At 45.6% G+C, this 21,863-nt stretch overlaps 1 protein-coding gene across 1 annotated transcript in view; it reads left to right on the top strand.

The window, feature by feature from the left end:
- Window positions 1-21,863, top strand: part of LOC111268643 (cell adhesion molecule Dscam1) — a 110,243-nt gene that overhangs the window by 17,934 nt on the left and 70,446 nt on the right. The window contains exons 4-5 of the mRNA XM_086971759.1: window positions 2,146-2,295; window positions 10,353-10,473. Coding sequence (XP_086827885.1) covers window positions 2,146-2,295; window positions 10,353-10,473 — 271 coding nt within the window. The remainder of the gene's footprint in view (window positions 1-2,145; window positions 2,296-10,352; window positions 10,474-21,863) is intronic.

Here is a 21,863-nt window from a genome sequence, read left to right as displayed (position 1 = left end):
AGAGGCGATGATAGTTATACTCTATATGTGTGAGTCCGTGAAAGTAGCGGCAGCTATAGACTGTGGAGTGGCAAACGGAGTGTTGGAAACAACGGTGTAAGTATTGCCGAAAGGTGTGTAGAAGTCGTGGCTAAGAGCTACTTGAGAAAATGGCTTGATGACTTTCCGAGCCCATCGGAATTTCGCCCCAAGGGGACGAATGACGCTGTCGAGTCGGACAACGCAAAAACTCTTCACAGGAACTAGACAGCAGGATATTTGCAGGATGCGAAGGAACGTCAAGAGCATTCAGGCGCACACCGTTAGGCATAGTAAAGTTCGCTTTATAATGGGAAATAGGGAACGTTCAAATGCATACGTCTATTTGGCCGCTTCGTTCTATCATTGGGTAAGAAGGAAACACAAGAGCAGCACTGAATTTTGCGTGTGCCAAGCACTGTTGCCATGTTGCGACAAGAAATACGCCATCTTCAAAAAGGTAATGGCTACGCTTAACGTTGGTAGCGATTACGTGACTGCACAGAATTAGATGACACCTGCACATTCCGTCACCCTCCATTTGCCCCCGAGTCATTCTGTGTGCTCGGCCACACGAACAGGGCATCTGTTGCCGTTGAATGCACCACCAACAAAGCCCTGAACAGGTGACGCGAATGGCAAATAAAGAGACAACATGGACGGATGCACTTCACCCATCTTTAAAGCGTTCGCTTTATACCGCTATGCCTTTCAGGTAAGCAGCGAAGCTCTGGCACACTGTATAATTGATACCGATGCTTGTCGAGGTGCGAGACCCCGGTTTGGAACGAGGGAGAAGCTAGCCGCAACGTCAGCATGCACATATTTAACGCGTTCTCGCCCAAAGACATACGCACGGTGACCAGATTTATATGTCACATATATACTCAGCGTATATATATATATTGACAAAACGTGAATGTAACTATACGCGGACGACTCACCGTATAGTGGATAATTAACAACTGCTAATTTTGAAATTAATCTGTCGTTTCTAAGCGGGTCGGTCAGGCCTTGACGTCGCCATGCTTTAGAGTGTGCCTGTGGGCAGAACTAGTGAGCGGCTGGGTTTCCTCTAAATGACGATATGTGGATGAAAATAGGTTGAGCGACGAGCCCATGCTGGCAACTTCTATAATGAACAAGCGATGAAAAGTAATGGTGACAGTAAGCGATACTACTTAGACCATACAACCTGGATGTTCTCTAATGGTAAACATGGTGGCATCTATATATTGCTAAACTAAATATGCTATATTGGTCGCTGACCTTCTCATATTTTTCAAGTAACAGCATAATCGCTATACATAATTCTGTGGTTTTTGGGAAAGAAATGTATCATGTAATTTTAATTAAGTTAAATGAATATTAATAACAAAGAGATATTGCAGACCCCAAAACAAACGACGGTCCGAAAGTGTGGGACCCGCATTTTACTTCACATCAAATTGTCCACCTAAGTTCTCTCAATCTTTGCCGACTAGTTCAACATTTGTATAGTCTCGCGTTTTTATAATGAAAGACAACGCCTTTTCTGCTCGCGATTTGCGGTTGATTTTCTTCAATGGCCCGTCGTGATTTGTCAATTGTTGACAATAGAAGTTTGAAAGACTGCCGTTAGCAGACAGCAGCAATTCATTATGCACGATTGCTTTATAATCCGATAAGCCATAAAGCCTTTATAATTGTATAGTATCATCTTTTTTTTGGTATCGGTGTGTACCTTATTACAGATTGTAAAGCACACCTTTTATCTGCACACCATTGACCCGCTCCTGATCAACAACTCGCCATAAATGTCTCGAGTCTGTAGCTATTATATAGAGTTTCCCCGATATGAATATGGAACTTGTAGAAATTTCATTCATGCTCAAATGGTTCTACCTTAGGTCTGAATGAAGGCATACGAATAAGTTTAGCTACACATCTGCTACTGTGAAATTTTGATCTTTCAACAAGCGTTGACTTAGTGTGACTTACGTTAAATAAGAGGTATTACTTTCTAAGCCACCTAATTAGAAATAAAGGTCAATAAGGTTTCAATGTAATCAGCTATATATATATATATATATATCTAAGAAAACTTGGTGTTATATTCGTTGTTCTTGCGGCTGGGCGACCTTCCAGACGATCGATATCAGGTGTTGACAACTGGCGAGCTACTAATTCACAAAACGAACATGGCTGACAAGGAACGCACATACCGGTGCCGCGTTCAGGATACAATCACAAATAGGATCCTCGTTAGCGCAAAGCCCGCCACTGCTTATATAGTTGGTAAGTGTAAAAATGATACAGAATACATTGAAACGGATACTTATCATCAACTAATTAAAGGCGATTTGTGGCTTTGTGAGTGGATCTAACATAACTTATATAAACAATAAACATTTGCTTTCCTATATATATTATATACAAATATAATAAACATTTACGGTAATCCGTAGAATGTGTTTATTTCGTGTCGCATATATGTATGCGCATATATCAATAAAACGAAAAAAAAAAATTCTTTATGATTAATTATAGCCGAGTGCGTTACAAAAATTGTTCGTTTTCGGTGAAACCTAATTATACAATGCAAGACTTGTTATAAAATTTTGATGATATTAAAAAAAATTAATTAAATAAAAAAATTCGATCATATTCTATATATCTATAACATGGAAGCACTGCATCGCAAAAGAAGAAACCACTCGGAAGTTCTTCGTCTTCGGATTTGTCTGCCGATGATTATATTTAATTTGCCGATGACCGGAAGCTCTGTCTTTTTGGCCCAGCTTATGCAGTCTAAGTTAAGGTCTTTGTTGATGTTCTCTAGTCCATTAGCGGAATTCCGAGGAAGTCATTGCAAGCAAAATCGATGGTATCGGCGACGATTACGTTAACAGGAACAGTTCAAACCGAATGCGACGTTCCGTTCTCTCCCCAGCCTCTGAATACAGCACGATACGATTCAGTCGACCGGTGCTAATTGTAGATCTCTGCTCGCGGTTTTCCTTCACGAAGCCTTTTGTCGGCTTCATGTCAAGCTTCGGTAAAGAGATGCTGTTTTTCTGCTGAAAGATGATTTTTGTTTTTCTACTATTATCGCTGTCGTGACACTAATTTTTCTAAGCGCTCGTTAAGTCTCTCCGATTTATTCCGTTCTCCGCCATTTTAACCTCTATTCTGATTCGATTTCACCGCTCACTATTAACTATTCGACGGATTATCGTTTCCGATAGGTCTGCCCGGATGGTCGTTCAAAGATACTTGGCTAAGTGTATTCCAAGAGTGCGTTACTCGGTGTCATAGTCTAGCGCTGGGGGTACCTTGATAACTGTCTGTGAAGTTACATACGTTATAGTAGGCCAATAGGGGTTGTGGAACTGAGCCACAGTTGTTGAAAGAGACCAAGTCCTGTGTGCACAATTATCGCAAATATCTTGCTAATGGAATTTATGATTGCCCTAAGACCTACTCGTTTCGATCATTTTTTTGCGTATCAAATATTTTAAATGCGCCTTCCATTTGGCCATGACAACATACAAAGAAAGCAAACGAGATTATACTACGTGATAGTTTTGCTAATAACACTTATTTGTGGTAAAATTATATGTACACGCTTTTGATTCGTGCTGTTACCGATGCCTAATTCTTTAGAACAACTGTATTGGTTATCATCATGACGTCTATTTGCAGCAAACTTCATATGCATCTTATACGGCAGCATTTCGTATAAATCGGGGAACTGTGGCATTTCAATGGCTCAACGCTTTTTAGCGCAGCCTCTCTGCCCAACAGGTTATCTTTCATCAGTTACGAACATGGCTTGCGCCGCTGTGTAACCGTATCAGCGTCAATAGCAAGCAGCGAGAATCGATTGCGCATGGTGGAGACGAGCTAAAGCCTCGGGCAGAAAGAGAAAAATGCCCCAACAGAGACTGTTGCAGCGTACAGGGCTGACAGAACAGCGGTCGACTTGACAGGCGTGCCAAATCGAGCATAAACTATTATATGCCCACCCACACGTGTCACTCTAGGGTGTTTTCTTCGCTTCTCAGCTACATCTTTGCTCTGTGCTTTGCTAAGATCCAAATGCATGAAGGTAATATCCTTCGAGCAAGATCGCAAGGCTTTCCTTAAAGGGGCAAGTGCGAGTAGTATGGATAACTCAAGGCAAGACGCTTGTTGTTGTCTCTGACTGCTAATCCTGTTCTTCTGCACCGCAACGCACTTGCCTCTCTAGATGCTATCTGTTCTGTACCCGATTGTGGTTAACCTGTGACATGGACAACACGGGCTCACAATTGCTGTTGTTTTTAATTCGAATTTCGTCCATTTGCCGTTGTCCTTCCTGAGGCGGCCACTGCAGCTTCTACTATTTGTGCTGCTGCTACGACTGATGGCTCTCATCGAACTTGAGACTTAGTCTCAAGCCCTTCTTCCCATTTGGTTGCTGCGGACCCTTTATTTCGAGTCATCCGTTCACTTTCGCTCATTTGTTTGTTACTGATCTCTCTGCTTTGCCCTGTAGTCAATGAGCTTTTGGGGAATTAACCAGACGGGGGGAGTCGGTCGTTAACCTGCCTGTCAAAAAGGCCTAGTCCGATCTGGGTCGGGTATGGCATACCGAAACCAATTTAAAGCTCAGGTAAGGTTGGCGTTAGGCGAAGCTGTAGCCGAAGCTGCCCATAGCGCAGCAAGCTCATGTCCGCTGCTGCTTCTTAGCAGAGACCAATTGCTCTATCTGTGCCTGTCCTAGTCTGCCAAGACTGTACTGTATAATGACGACAACACATTGTGCAGAGACCCCATTTTCTTCTGCTTCCGTGAGTGTGTTTGAACCTCAGCTCATACACGGCCGCTCTTCTCAACTGCTTTATACGACGACCACCAGTCAACTGTGCTTAGGAGGCTAAACGAAGCCCATTGGCACAGGAAGTACAGTAGGCCACTGCCTCCGGCATTGGGGCACTTTGCGAACGTTCGTACAGTGCCCTGTCTGGCCTTCCAACCGCTCGGCCTTCCGTTAATGCTTTTATCGGCTATCGATACTAAGCACGCCTTAGCAGTTGCAGAAAACGAGAAGAAGCGAAGTCGCCTTGGCCGGGCGAACAAGGCCAACCCGACCGGCCCGGGCTCGCGGCTTTGGGTCTTCAACAGAGCCAATGATACACATAAAATATAACCTCCTAGCGGAATGCTGCCCGTGAGCAATCCGGCATTTTTACTAGTCCACTATGCGCCTTCCGCTCATCAATTTTTTTTGGCGCTTCAACGGAATCAAATCGAGAAGAGGGGGGGGGGGGGCAGCGGTAGCTAACGGCAGAAGCGCACCAGGTACAAGGGCAACCCACATCCCCACAGCTGCTACCTGCCGTTGTGCTGGTGCTGGGATCTGCTGAAGCTTCCTCAGATTGAGAAGAAATCGTCTCAGCATCTCTATCTCGTTGCTTGCTTCTACATTTCCCCGTCTCGTGCCAACAGCCCTAGTTGGTAAGCTGGCTTTGTCAAGAAGAGTTCAACTGTGTACTGTACATTGTTGTATTTCCTAAAGACGTTGCAGGACAAAGACTGCAACGTAGACGAAAGTTTTTTGTGTACATATTCGTCTGCTGCAATATCTCCTCGTGAACGTTCAAGTTAGTGACGGATTAGCCTAGCGTCTTGGTCCATGTGCGCAGCTAAGGGTATTTTTGCTAAGGATTTGTCTATTGAAATATGTAGCCTATGATCACAACGTGCAGATATGAGAAATTATCTTTGCCTGAACCGACTCTGTTAGCTGAAAATGAAACTATACAACCTATTTGTGCTATTTATGTACTACTATGCGCGTAGGGTAAAGAACAATCCAAGTGGCTATCAACTGGTAAATCATCGACGGCCCTAGACATTAAGCCTTTGTTTCGCTTTTTTGTAATGCCCTTTCATTCCCTACGTCTTTTCCTGCTTTTCGTATTTTCACGGTTCATTCCACACGCGACGATGCTATACTTCGTACTATTCTTTTCGGCCCATTCTCAATGGCTCGAGTCGTTGCTGAATCATTTGCAGCAACTGACCTCATATCGGAAAGTTTCACAAATGAAGACACGAGCACGAGTTCTTCGAGGATCGATTCTATCTTTTTTCCACTCTCTTCATCGAAGTGGGTCACGGACGACTGATCGAGCGATGGCTCCACACAACGCCCATGTGTTCATCACAGATGGCTAAAATGCTCCTTTCCATCACTGAGAAGCTGGCTGTGCGAGTATCCGAGAGCTGAAGCAGCATCAGCACAAGCAGTGAGAAACTGAATTGTATTTGGTAAGCGCAGCTTTGCTCGCCTCGGCTTTGACTCCCGCTCTGTCCGATCGTTCCCAAATAGCTAGAGATAACGGACGCATTGCGTCGTCGCAGCTATTGCTGGCAGCAGCGGCCGCGTTCGCAAGAGCTTTCGTAGCATTTCTTCTCTCGATCTTAATCGCAAAACGATACAAATTCCAGTGCACAGCGTTCTGGACGCTCTGAACGCCAACAGACCCGCAGCCAGCCGCCCAACCGGTCAACTCACTAGCCCGGTTAGGTGCTGGCCGATACAGGCTGAAGACAGGCATCCTTCATGTACGCGGGAGCGGTGGAGCTACCCGCGTCGGCTTTAGGGCTGCTAGCGAACTGGGCACTGACTGGCGGGCGAGCAGACGGATGTACGACGCCAGTGTATTTGGTCAGAGTGGCGCACGACTCCACTCGGATTCCTCGTGTCACATTGTAGCCTGCAAGATGCATTCCGCATTCTTGACCCTGCGACCGACCGACCGACCGACCGACCAAGCAAGCGGCAAAACGACACAGCGGCTGAGTTCATTCGGTTCTCGCTTCGTATGGTAGACTCCTTTCGTCTGCTCTTTCTACCAGTCGAAGCCCAACGGCGCTTTTTCGACCGCCAAGCCCGTTCGACAAACCGAGCCTAACTCCACTACCATCGCCCACTGCCGCTTTCACCATGCTCCCAACATTGTTACTGCCTGAAACTGCCTGAATCACTTGCACGATAATGAGTGCTGGGGTGACCAATTTCTCTGCGGCGGGGCGTCTTCTTTTGAGCGCCTTTGCCTGCTAAAAGAACCGCGCAGAGGCGTTTTGCTGACCCATGCTCTTACGTAGAGAGACGTTCTAGCACTCTCAACTTCCTTTCTCCTTACCAAAGAGACGCAGTCTATGCGCTCACTTCAACTGGGTGCCAACTTCCTTTTTTAGTTTACGTAGCCATTCTATCGTCTTACTTTATTGTGAAGCATCCCACTGCCGATACTCTGCTCAAGGTTTAACTAATGTCTAACCGTGTTAAAAAATAAACATTAAATGCGGCCGCGTGTACACGTGTCGGTGAATTAGTTACTACCACGGATAGACCATAAAGTCCGCCGAATGTTGGCGGTACTGGTGACAATACGTCGAAAACAATTCCGGTTCTCTCGACAAAAAACATTGATGCTGTCGAAGGAGGCTGGAAGGACGTAGGAGACGAGGCCGGTGGCAGTAAGCAGCCCAAAAACTCTAAGCAATCGGGTTGACCGTGACAACAATAACGTTGGTAGTGATGACTGCGACGAACCGCAGCGGATATGGCACGACGGTGGGCGGAGGCCAGCTCTAGGAAATTAGTTGAAGTCAACAAAAGGTCGCAAAGTGATGACGTGACGAGAAGGGACCGGCGAGTAGCAGTGGGTCGACCCTTCAAATTTCCGCCAGCACAGCCACAATCATCGCCAGCGCCAACTAGCCAGCTAGCCAGGATCAGCGTAGCGCCCACGCCATCAGAGAATTCTTCCAATGGCACTAGCAGTACATCCTCGAAAACTAGCGATTCCAGGGGTTTCAGCGGCAGCGGGAATCAGTTCCCATTCTCGGCGCTACCTTTCCCGCAGCAGGCAACAGGCCTCCACCGGTTCTTCGGCGGCATTGGCACTGCCATCACCACACGACCACGATGCCACAGTCGTTTCCTGCAAATTAGTAAAACGGCTGACTCGACAAATTCGGGACACTTACGACGCCACGGACTAGGGCCTCTGTTGATACGGATTTGAGCCTCTCGCCGCTGTTGTAGAATGCCTTAAAGCTACCCTCGTATATTCGTATCCTCGAGGATGTATGTGAATCGCTACCCTTTAGAAATGATAAGCGTGAAATTGCTAGTGCTCAAGGTTAGGGTGGTCACTGACCATGACCCTGGCTACTTGCTTTATGGAGGATCCGCCCGTAACATGTCTGAGCTACAAATATGATATGATGCCGTAGGCAATTATGTAGCACTTTGACGTCCCGTAAGTGACTCAAAAGGCGACAACTCAGCCAGGCAGCGAACCAAGCAGTAGTAAATTGAAGGCAAGCCACGAAGGCAGTAAGGCCCTGCATTGGTCGGTCGCTGCGGTCAGTCACTGTGGCTGGAGATCGTAAGGGAGATTTTGTAGATTATTATCCAGTGTTTGTGTACTTATATTCATGGTCGCCACCCCCTACCTCTGAGATACGTGTTATCTGTCGAGGTAACTGTGTCACTCAGCCCTTTTCCGGTTCAACAATCGACATATCTTTATGAAGTAGAAGCAATTAGGAAAAAGTTGAACAAATATAAATCATCCAAGGGGGCCATGTCATTGTGAAATGTAATATAGTTCTTCCTAATGTTTTTCAACGTTTGAGTTACCTCAAGTTAGTTTACAGCAGAATCCAGTGGTGATACGATAGTATTTCTTCTGTTTCTGCATTTATGCAGAGCAAGCAGCTCCGAAAATGGCTACTCATAATATTGTTTGAGAATAAGGATTTGCCAGTAAAGTTTAGTAATAAATAAATATGCTATGTGAACCCTAGAACGAGATACGTCGTTACCCTACTATTAGTCAGTAAAGGTCTATTTGTATTGGTTATTCACCGAAAAACCCGACAATTTTTAAAAGATAGATCGAAGACCATTCCACGAAATGTGTTTTTTTTTTGTTTGCAAATTTCATGTGTTTGAAATAAATGCTGTGCTTTTCGGTATACCTGAATATATGGCATCGTTTTTGGCTATGCTTTTATTGCAGGTTTGCTGTAGTCTTGATTCGGTCATCAGAACCCGAGGACTCGACATAAATATAATTATTTCAGTTTTATTCAATCGGCAAGCATCGATAAGTTTGTATTACGATACGTTATAATTACAAGAGATATTCACCTGCAAAAAGTCTCTATAGGCCTATTTCCACCGGGAATAGGGACAAGATGCACTGCGAGAGAAGCAAGATGGTATATGAAACTTCATATTTGACGCTGTAGAGTTGCGATCGATGGCGATATAGCAGCATGGAACATCAATCATTTCATAAAATAGGGCGCATCGCAAGATGGCTCCCTACATGGCCGAATAGGATGTCCGTTTTTTTGCTTGAATTTACGATATGCATGAGCCAACGTGCTAAGAATCATGTATCGTGCACGACGAAACATGGATTGGTCGCTATGTTTTTCAAGGCGTCTCTCCGAAGTTCGTTTGTTTGTTTGTTTTACTTGAAACATGTTTGAAGCACTTTGCGCAGTTGGGTAATTGGGCCTGCTACGAAGAGAACTGAACACTTCAAGCAACTCAATTATTATGCTTTCATGTAAAATGATAGAGATTTAATATCGTGTGCTTCTGCTCCTTCTTCTTTTAAGGTCGTAGGCTTTAAACAAAACTCCTGGTGAAAATGATGAATTTTTATTTTACAATGGGTTTCATAAAGGCAAGATAGAAACATCAAAAGGCAATTGAATCGTTAGTATCTATATTCATATATGGTAATGTTAGTAATTATATTCAGCGATAGCTTCTGCATTGAAATTTCTTTAATCCTTTGAACATTTCTTCGTCTAGATGAGAGTCGTAGGAAATGTATGGAAATCTTACAAGAGGGTTGATAACTGACATTGTATGCGATGGCGTGTCGACGTTCCGATACACGTTAGGCTTTGCCACAGATTATACAGTAGAGGAACCATTCAATACTAAGGTGCTGTCGGATAACTTTTGCGAAGTGAGGCTTCTTTCTGAGGAAGTGAGGAAGTAGTTTCTCGTAGTGACGTCCTCTAGCAAAATCGATCGTCAAAAGATACCTAATCTAATATATACAGTACGCGGTTACCTGAACATAAATACAACATGACTATTGTATATTTAAATCAATTAACTTGAAATTAATAAATCTATCAGCGGTACCGTATTGTCGACTATTTCTTTGAGTTATCTGTTTGAACTAAGCGAAAAATTAACGACTTTGCTTCTTTCATCAACAACTTATCATGTTCTCTGCGTTTTTTTCTCAATCACTCGACAGATTTGCAAAACGAAGTACCACCCCGAGTGGAGCTGGTTCCCAAGGAAGTGTCTCGGGGCTCTAGCTCGCGTCCAATCAACGTGCCTTGCGTCTTCTCAGGAAACCCAACTCCAAACGTCACGTAAGTAGAAAGCTTACTTTCCCACAGAAACAGGGTTCTCCCACGAAATAAAACCCAACGTCATGTAATAATCATTATCCACACCCGCTATCCTGATCAGCTCGCTTGCTAACTTCAGGAAGTATCTAGGCAAAGAAAGAGAAAAAAGCAAAAAGATAGATGTACACATCTCAGGAGGAGAAGGAGAAGCCCAAACAAAGTGTCCCACTCAGCCCAGCCCTGATCGGTAAGCTCTACAGCAAGAGGAAATTAAACGATAGAAAAAACGAGCCATGCGTGCTGCTAGTACGATGTCGATGGCAGCAGTGCCTGTGGTCGCCAGCCAATGTGGGTGTTGAGCGTTGATCCTGTTAACTGTGGCAACGGCTCTCTCCAATAATATGCCTACTCTCTTTTTCTTTCTTCCTTTTTCTCCCTCGCTCCTTCCTCTCTCTCACGACCAAACCTCACGGAGTGGTCCTCTATACGAACCTCGCTACTTCGCTACGCCCTGCTTTGCCTTGACTTGTCTCTGTAACCCCGTTCCTCACTTGATCCGAGACAGAGCTAAGCTTTGTTGATTCACTTCGGGCTGGAATCGGTGTTTGAGTGTATTGGAAGAACTGATGAGAAAAGATAGAATGAAAGATGAAGCGTGCTCGCAGTTGCTACTGCTTCCAGGGAGAGTCAACGAGCCTTCCAGTCGTCGATGGCTCCGTAGCCGTGAGTTTCTTCAACAACGTTTACACCGAGACCCGACGTGCGTTTTTCGCTGCTGCTAGACAGGATCGTCCTGATTTCTCGTAGTAAAACTTTTCTTTAGTTGTAAACATGAGAGTTGCGAATTGTTGGATGCAAGCGCTATGACCAAGCAAGCAGTATCCAGGCAAACGTAGAAAGCAGGCAGATGTCAGCAGTTGGATTGGTAGAATCAGTAACAGTCAGTTTGTATCGCCCCTTCGGTGACTGCCACAGCGCTTGCAGAAGTAGTGATTTTCGCTTGTTGCAATCCCAAACAAACTCCAACAGTAATAATGACAACGCCAATAAATACAGCAATATGTTTTATCTGAATGGGCAACTGACGACTTCGGACAACCTTCGTTTTATGCTAGTAGTCAGTCGTCTGGTGAAATGCCTAATGGCGGTACCAAACGTAAAACGTATTTTCGGATACTATGACAGAATCGACGGACAGCCTAGCAGTAGTAGAGGGCAACGCCTGGGCTTGTGATAGCTACTGCCGCCCCTGTGACCAGACACAGTGAGCATGATCCAACAGCCGCTCCTCACTTTAGGATGAAATAAGGGTCATCTCTTTCCCGGAATGGCGGCAAGGCCTCGCAATAACTGACACCTTTACCATGGAGCCACAGGCAGTATAGCAGCAACTCGCGAAGCCGAGAGTCGGTTGGGCCTAAGAGCCCGAGCAATACAGCGCACCCTCGTTGAGGCGAAGCAACATTATGGTCTTGCCGTAAGACCACACGGGAAGAGGAAAGTCGATATAAAACTACTACGGTCGTTTCGAGGACATCTTGTAAATAAACAATCATTCGCAATAGTAATAGCAGTAGCAGCAAGGATTGTAGCCAGAGAGGGTAAGCGCTGCCCGAGGGTGATCGGGCAGTGCAACGAAAGCAACCGAGGCCTGTTATGACCTATGTGAGCGTTTCTTGGCTTGCCTGCTTAAGGCGTCGAAGTATTTGAAGAAACGGACGGCGATATTGACCGCCCTTGTCAGTCCACTCCATTTACCGCCATCCGGCCTAGCTTGTGCTCGGTCTGTTGTGAGTGATGCGTCGCAGCGTAGAGACTTGGAACGATGCAACTTTTCCAAATGCACCTTATGGCACTATTCAACTCCTTCTAAGCCTACTACCCTGCTATCTTTTAACCGCATTCGTTGATACTCACCGTACACGAGAATCAACATGCGATAGTCGTCGGTTCAACCACACGTACGAAATTGGCACAGCATAATTTGCCCTCTTTGGAGAAGATGTGCCATAAAAGGAAAGAAGTCAAACAGTTACCATTACCTTACATTTTCTAAGCCTGAAAGAACATGGTTTTCAATGAATATTACACTGCCCTGTCGTGTCATAACGAGTACAGCCACCCTTAAATCTTGACGACCTTCGTATGCAGCACATCTGAGTGATAAAAACGTCTCTTTCCACAATTTGATAATGACATTGTTTGCATCTTTTGTTTGTTTGCACTAGGTACTATCCCTAGGTATATCGATCCCTTTAATTAGAGCCTTTGTCTCAGACGCAGCATCTCCTCAAGAAGGAAAGCACATAAAAAGGATTATAGATTTGATACAGATGTTGGCTGAGAACGTTTGCGCGCCATGCGGAATTGCGTGTACGTCAATGAATGTTTTTGATGTGATCGTTTTGGTCAATCTAACCACCTATCTACGGTACGGACATACATGCCATCCGGCGTCGTTGCCACCGCCAACAGTTACGACACTGTAATCGTAGAGCTCGTTGATTTGACTTGAGAGAGACATGGCTTCTTACATAGTAAGAGCAGACATAGATTACTGATTAGTGATCATTAACAAACAATGAAATCAAATTTTACTCTGACTTTGATTAAGGATCCTGTTCGCGTATCCTGCACGGTCCTCGATTAATTAACCCGTGCGGTTGGGTTTTGCTGTATTTCTGAAGGCTTCTGCTATCTCCACTTGACGCTGGTAGTAAAGCAACGCAAAAAAAGAGCAAAGAAAGAACAGAGAGACGTGATAAAATTGAAAAAAGAAATAAGATAGGAAATGAATGTCTGTGAAAACGACGAAGACGTGGGCGATAAAGGGTAAATAGAGATACTGATGTTCTACCTGTCACCGTCGCTTCATTTGATAAGCAAGCGCCACTTTCAGTGGACCTCAAACGCCACTTCACAAATACTATCCTGCTATTCTAGGTTGATTTGTAGGATAGCTTCCGTTAGCTACAGAAGCTGTACGCTTTAGTCACGGCTCATTTGAGCAACCTCAGAGGCGTCTGAAAGCACGAAAGCTCGCTTTTAGCTTGCCGATTTCTCTATCTCTTGGCCTATCTGCCGTGCTGGTCTGTGCCCATCTGACGCTGAGCCACTTCCACTGAGCCTATGAACGACCGACAATAAAACGCTACCCTCCACTTGCAGGCCAGAAACAAACTCGCCCAATTTAAAAGCAGTGGCTGTCCATCCTCATGTTTAGTGGATAGCGAGACAGGCAAATGTAACTTAGCCATCTAGCTAACCAGCTCTGGCAACGCCAGTTCTCAGATCTCGCCTGCAGCTTCAAGGTGCTGCTATCCCAATTATGAGTGCTTGTGCGGTGTTGTTGCGTGAATGTGCTGCAGCTACGACGGCCAGGGACCCCGCTAGGGCGATAATGACAAGAGCAACGCCGAGTATGAAAGGAGCAGTAGGTTTGTAGGTGGCTGAGCTGGTCTGGCAAGAGAAGCCTAGAGTGCCTGTTTTCGTCTGCGCTCTAAAAGCTGGTAAAAATGGGAGGCGTATGGGGTAAAGGAGACACCAAGGCGAAGATTTGGTAGGGCCTCCACTCGCTGCTATAGGGACAAAGGTGGAGATTTTAGGACAGCCGTCGGGACAAATCCCCTATGGACATGGGATGGGACATGAACGGAAGGGGAAGTATACCCGGCGGAATAGGGTTTGTTTACACATTTATGATGTCCGCTGGGTCCAATGGCTGTCGCCGATGATGGTGACCACAGACAGGCGTTGCTACCAGCAGCAACAGCAGCACCATGGACTAAATCTGGTTCGGTGGGAATAGCGACGGGCGCAGCGCAAAAGCAGGAAATCCTCTCCGCTGCAGTGGCTTCGGCTGCAGCTGTAAGATTGAATTTATTATCATTTTATAATAGCGTATAAAAGTAATATGAGCCAAGTTTACAGCTTGACTTATCATTGAGGTTGGAGATAGCGCGCCACTTTGCAATGGCGGTACCAACAGCGATGGCGAGGGGAACCGAGGCCGCGAGAGAACGAAAAATGAAGGGAAAGAACGGCATCGCTACGGAAAAGTTACTACAACTGCACCTCTGCCAGGAACAATCTACGAGAGAAACTGCACGCGTCTGTGTGTACGTGCATGCGTGTATGTGTATATGCACGAATACAGAATAAGCGGACAAAACTACGCTGTCTAAAAATGTCTGTGTCGCTCCAAGCCACTGCCAACCGGCCTCAAAACTGCTTAGATACGGGTAGTCTGATGATACGGTTTCGAAGTCACTCGGCAGGTCTTTTATTATTTTTCGCACAGTCTCCAGAATTCCTAAAACGCTTCGAGAATGTTTTTAATATCTAATAAACTGTTTGAAGATACATCGTACATTAGTGAAAGGATCACAGCAGACCAGTTCGGACGGGCCATATCCGAGAAGTTGTTTGTGCTCAACCAATGTATATAACAACAAACTGCATGTGTCATAACGTTGCATACACAAATTGTGATGTAGTATCAGATTAACCGGGCAATGGCTCATCTTTATCCTTTATCAAGATGCCGTAGGCTTGGCGTGTAATATTCAGGTCCGCGGTTATCCTTTAATAGTCCTGCTTTATGACTCAGATTTCTCCATAAGGCGCTTCAGAGTTCGCTTTTTCATTTGCATAGATTATCTTCAGTATCCGTCGTCGATATGGATTTCTTCATAAACGCTACCGGAGCCCATTACAATAACTGGATTTTCGGTCAATTTCGAAGCACGACGATTTTTAACCCACTTCATCTACTTACATTTTGTCAAATAAAAACTTAATTCTGTCAAGCCGTATAGGCGCGGTAATGACGCATCGGTATGACTGACGACCTCAAGGAGTTAATGCTGGAAATTCAGGCCATATTGTCATCTGTCTTCCATACTTCGACCATCGGCTTACTCGTTTAACGTGTGCGTCTGCTTTCTGGACTTGTGTGTATTTGTGTATGAGATGAAAGACGACGAGACCAACTCAAGATAAACCTTCATAATCCCGCTTCTCTCTTCAGAGCTCGTTCTTTTCTCTCCCTCCACCACCTCCCTGCAGCCTACTCCTCACTGCTCATCTAGATTGGCTAGCACACGAGCGGTAAAAGTTAAGTAGATCAACTTCCGGGAGAATTCCCATCCAGCGCCAGCAGCAGCGGACCGCGTCTCCCCAACGCGCAGATGCCGGCTGATGTAGCTCCTCTCCTAACTCGAGGCTACGGGGAAGGGCTCTGCCGCCGCGCCGGTTGAGGTGGATCGCCCGCTACTCTCGCATTGTGGGTCATCTTTGCGACTCATTACCTCTTTGGGCCACATAGCCGAGCACAGCGGGTAGACAGGGCCAAAGACTCGTCAGCAATAGCATCATGGCTCGGCGAGCGTTCAGGCCTGGCTTCTACCGCTGGGAGCAGCAGTGATGTGGCCTGACCAAAACGTCGGCTTAATATCGTTTTGGCTTGGCTAGGGCGACATCTCAATCTCATTCGTTCGGTAGCATGCTCTGCTGATGGACAATGGCTACTGCGCACTCCTCGCTACGCCCGTCGTGTTCCTTCGGTGTCGTTAACTTGGACAATTGGTTTCCTCGTTATAGTTAAGTTATATTTTTGCCCATGTATGTGTTATTTTTTAGGCTGCTGCTAGGCACATAGTTATGGCAGATAAAAGGCTTACGAGACAATAGCGAGGCGGTGACAGCTTGATGTAGTCGCGCCGTGTCCGAGCGCAAACCTATTTTATGAATAATTTTATTCCCGTTTATTTTCTTGTGATTCTCCAGGCTCGATGGCTGTGACACTGCAATGGTTAACCTTTGTCCTCAGTTGAAGGATGCAAACACAACATCTTCGGATCGCTGCAAACCTTTCTTAAAACGATTGCGGCTTTTCGAAATACGAAACAAGCTATCGATAAACCATGGTATTTAAAAGTTCGTTAACCATATCAAGTTGAAACGAAATTACAGTAACTCTTATCCACCATCCGATCGTAATCTACATATAACTTTACGCTACCAGTAGCTCATTATTATAGAAGCTTCCCTGATCGAATTATGACTATTCCGCGTGGGAACGTGCTAAAATCTGTTGTTATCGCTGACGCGCTGGCGGCGGCAAGCACTTTTACCTACAGCGGGGTACAGAGACTAATTTGAGCATCCTGTAGACGGAACGAAATGAGGTTCGTTTTTTAGGCGTTTGCGCTTGTTAGACTGCTGTTCCAGGCTAAAAGTAATAATCCATTTTGTGATAAGAACGGCCAGATTAAAAATTTTTTAAATAAAGATACTTTCAGTGGGTCGCTAGAGGCATATTCGGCGTGACGACAGGGATTAGCTTAGCCGTCTTTGTCTATCCCTCTGATACTGAAGGTGACCAAAGGAAATATTTGAATCACTTCGATAGTGGAGTCCGTATTAAACTAGCAGGTAACGTCATCGCCTGTTAATCTTAGAAACACGTTATGGTCTTACTTTCGAACCGTTGCATGGACACACGGGCGGTTTCAGCCAGCCATCTGATGGAGTGCCCAACGGTGATACCGAACGTAAAACTCGAAACATAGAGAGGTTCATTGGCAGTATTTTTTAAAGTGAGTTATCATTTTAATAACATGCTATATATAATGTAACATATAGTCTAATTTTGATGGTATCAACATTTTGTAGACACAGATTTAGCTCATATCCGGTAGCTCAAATGGCAAAACATCATCAGATTTCCTGCTATTTGAAACAGCTGTTTTCGGCAGTCTGCTTTTATGATATTATAGGAAACTCAAACGTCCCTTACTAGTAAAACATAATATGCAACGTAGATGCCCCCATCTTCCTGAAGATCCGCTCATTCCATAAGGGCTGTTGTTTTTGATTACTGGGCTTCACTGAATTTTTTTCGCTCTTCTAATTTATTAGAAATCGGCGACGACGCCTAGGCCGACAGTAACCGGTGAGCTTTTACAGACAGACGCCTGCTGAACAAGGCGTCACCTTGCCCTTCTTTGGCTGAAAGAGACAGCCTTTTGGCTTGTTATATCCTGTGTTTTTATAGCGCTTATACAGACTTTTTCCGATGGTGTCTTATGATCCGTAAGAAAACGATGGCTTCCGTTAAGTTTCTTGTCTTGCCTTTGCCCTCTCTCCTATTTCTCTGATGTTTCTGGCTGCCTCCGGGAGACCAACTAAAACAAGCCAGGCGAAACCTTGCTGCCGCCATCATTGCCGTAGCTCGCAACCAACTAACGCAAGCTACAATGGCAATGTTGACAAATTTTTGCGCTGTTTTGTCTGCCGGTTCCATCAGGCAGCTCGCCGCCCTACATGGACTGTATCTGGGTGTGTCTTCATGTATCCGAACATGTGTTTCTGTAGTCATCATTACCGCCCCGTCAGCGTAAGAAAGAGGGTAAAAGAGCTCTGTCCCAAAACCCTGACCCCATCGGTTCCCCTGCATTGGCACCACAATGGGGTTCGTCGTTCGGTTCTTTACTCCATTTGGCTTTTATCTCGGCGGACCGCGCTCGCCGTCGCTGCGGTCTCAAATACTGCCTTTTGAGACTAATGTTCCCGTGGTCTTGTTGGCGATACGATGTGGTTCAGTGCAAGTTAGTGCACGCCTTGCGTCTTGCGACGGCGATCTCACGACCCGTACAGGCTCATATGAATGCCCCACACGTACACACATACGGCCGTACGGCTATTGCGTCTTACCTCTGTAGTCATGGTGACCTTCGCTGGATGCAGCGCGCCTGTAACGACGAACGGCCATCGGCTGCAACAAACACCGGCTTGCTTTGTCACCTTGTCCCCTCATAACAGTGGCATTTCGGCGGCATGGAGCTAGTCTAAGCTCTCCCAATCTAAGGAACCAAGTAACCGAATTCTATTGATATCTGGTAATATTTCTTCTATGGGAACCCAAGCGACCCAATGAAAACGAGGCAGCTGATCGTACGGGGCTCGCTCGGAATCCAGCTCGGATTTGAAGCAGGTCAGCCGGATCAACGAACTCCCCTGCGCTTCGCTGATATGCCCTGGACGTCTCTGTGTCCTTTTCGTTTGCTGAAGCTCCGGTAGTCGAGACTGCAGCGTTTGCGTGGCGGACCAGCGTATCCAGCGGTGCCAGACGACAGGACAAGCAGCCATCTTCTATCTTTCTGTCAAACGACGGAGCACACGGGACCTGGCGATCAGTGTTGGCTGGTGGTTATCCAGCTTGACTAGTTTAAAAGTTTCTTGGCAGATACCGGAACCACGCTTGACGCAAGACGCTAATACTGTAGCCTGCGGCTGAAAAAAGGAAAGCGGGAGACGGAAGGCTGACTTGACCTGTGTACCAGTGCCGTTCAGCTGATGCCAAAACGCAGCCAGTGCTCAGGACCTCTTCCTTTTTGTAGAGTCATGAACTCGCCAAGCTCTTTAGATGCCGGTCGGTCGGTCTTATTCGGTCCTTCCGACTCAGGAATTTCGATTTAAAAGCTGAATAACGGTAGTAGTTGTAAGAGTGTAGGGAAACGCTGCTGTTTATGTTGCGCTTAAGGAGTACTACTCGTCTTGGTTCTCGGTGTGTGCTGTGATTCAAGTACCGATGTACAAATCATATGGGATGAAAATCGACATTTTCGTACTTCTAACGATGTAACAAAACACACTTCTGACAGAATTCCGTGATCACTATGCATTGATGTTCCAACAACAACTGTTTGCTTCGATTCTTGCCAATGCGTCTTGCAGAAGATAGACTGGGCACTGGAAAAACTAGCTGGACGGTGGATTTCAGAATACCTATTAACATTACCTAACCACTTCATTATGTATCAAAATGATAATGAACATACGTTTCAGTGTATTCTGTGATACTGAAAGCGGTAATACATTGAGATTTGACAGACTTCCTCTGATGTTAAGCTCGCCGAATGTAATTCCTATAACTACTTATGATCTTTAAATATCAAACGTACAGTTAGCTCGAGAATCTAAAGGCCAGGTGGACTGTCCTTTGATCATACTAATATTCAGGATCTTTTTTCAACTGATAAATCGATTATTATATGTTTGTCGATACCGTTACCGTGATACATACTATTGAACTTTCACATTTAGGTAATTCCTGTCGCACCTAGCATCGACCGCAAAACAACGAAACTCTGTTCTCCTGTTTCAACAAACCCGCTTGTTTTCTTTACACATGTAGACAAATCACTTTGTTTCATGACCTTCCATTGTAGCTGCGCGTAGCGCGTACGTCGAAATCAGTCAACCGACCTGATGATGTTCCCGAGCTAAATCCGACAATGAGGTCTGCTCCCTTCGCCGCCCCAGAACAGGAGCTCATTAGCAATGACCTTCGCTCTGGCTTGCCTTCTTCCTCTGCTAGTGTCTGAGGAAGACCAAAATCCGATAGATAGTACATCCACAATGTCGCAGGCTACTGTTGGGTTGCCACTGTCAATCCTACTTCTTTATCTGGCTTCTTCGTTTTCTTTCAATGAGTAGCTGTATGTTGTAATAGCTACTGGCGTCGGCAGCGGCAGCACAAATGGCGGAAAGCAGCTCTAATGTCGCTACTGCTACGGCTGATTCCTCCAGTATTGCTTGCCGCGGTCCTGACTGTAGGGCTGCAATGCACGGTGTCCTGCCTGGCCATCAATAATATATCGTTACGGAGTCGACGTCTTTCGGTTGTTCTTGTCGTCGTCCGTGTTCCATGTTGTCCTTGCTGCTGCTGACGCCGGCGGGCTATTTCTAGGGGCAGCAAGTTGGGTAGTATTGGCGTCGGTGTCGTCGCAGTTGTCTTATCGCACGCTGGTCGGTCAGTAAGTGCCTTTCTGGGTGGCTTGTTCGCTTGGTTGGTCGCCTTGCCCGACGGCAGCGAGCGCAGCGGCTGCCGCCGATTATCGAGGTCATAGAGCGACAGGCAAAGAGTGGACGGTCGCGTTTTTTCCGTAAAGGACGTCACGATTATTTCGAAATGTGCCTTCTGTGACCCCATCAGGCTATTCTGCCTTCGATCGCGAGCCGTACTGCTAACCGTAGCCAACCCGTCAGTCCGGGACCCTTTCAGGCAGCGGAGTCGCCAGTCCTGTGTCCAGGATTCTTTCGCTTTTTTGCCAGCAGAACCATCTGTTCCATTCGATATCTCCTGATGACCCAAGCTCCGTTCAACGTTGCTGCTCTCGGAGATGCTGTTGGCGGCGTACCGTTGCCATCGTCATCCAATCCGTCGCTCCGCTACCGAAAAGCATCGGCCTAGGCAGTACCGGGTAAAAAGTCGCCAGCCAGTAGCGGGCTCCCATTTCTTTTAGGGGCAACTTTTAGTTGACGGTCGACTGGGTTCAGTTGATCAATGCTAGTGAGATTCACAGTGTACAGATCCATAATATCTAAATGTGCTACAGAAAGTGTTAATGCCTAGTAAATAACATTACACGCAACGCTATAACGTTATGCAGTGGCCTACTACATGTGTGAGTCCATCTAAACGCGTATCGTAGGGATAACTCCCTGTGATAGTTAGTAAATCTGCTGCCAATGGCAAAATCTCGCCTTACTCTATATTTTTCTAGCTCTATAAAGTATGCGATAGTGCTGTGCCATGTGATCTGTGTCATTATTCGGACTTAAAAATGCTTCAAAAGACTTCTGTTAGCTCCATACGAACAAAGCCCTATGACTGAGGTGTCAATGATAATGTCTTAAATTCTCAGATCATGGCCATATTCCATTTGTTTGCATACCTTATTATACAACCGTCGGATAAATAATAGCTATATTTTAAAAATATTATTAACTTTAAATATGCGCTGCTGTTACGCTACGGTTTGCCTACCCCGCTAGAGAAAGAGGTTCTATTTCCATTCTTTGCTGTTGCTAACACAATGGGGGCATCAAAAGTAAGCGGATTTTTGCAATACATCTATTGCGCGATGTAGCATCGACAGTTGTTTGCCCTTTAGGCTAATATGCTAATGCTAGTCAAAAGTGTCTATAGAGCTAACCACGTGGACCACACCTGTCAACACAGATATTATTTGATGACATCCGAAAGTCTGATGCTGTGGACGGACCGCTTGATTGCACTTGAGTCAATCAAAATGTAACCCTGGAGTAGTCGATAAATAGGCGAGCGGTCAAAGGAGAAATCTCGGGTCATTTTCGAGCTGTCTCCGAGTGAATACGTTTACTTGAACGATCAATTCAGGGAGGCATTAGAAGGGAGTCGTCCTGACTTTTGTCGGTACTCGCTGCGTAGTAATAACGCGATAAAAAAATGAGGATGCACTGAGTTCTTAATTGCGAAGAAAGTGATGGTTGGTCAAGAAGAAGTCGAAAGGATTATTCGTCATAGGACGATGTTGCCATTACAAGCTCGATACCAGCATCAGTTAACATCCGATGCTCTAAGA

This window comes from Varroa jacobsoni, unplaced genomic scaffold, assembly GCF_002532875.2.
Source record: "Varroa jacobsoni isolate VJ856 unplaced genomic scaffold, vjacob_1.0 scaffold_1305, whole genome shotgun sequence".
Taxonomy (NCBI): Eukaryota; Metazoa; Arthropoda; class Arachnida; order Mesostigmata; family Varroidae; genus Varroa; species Varroa jacobsoni.
Note: the sequence above shows the minus strand (reverse complement) of the source record. Positions and strands in the feature narration are given on the sequence as shown.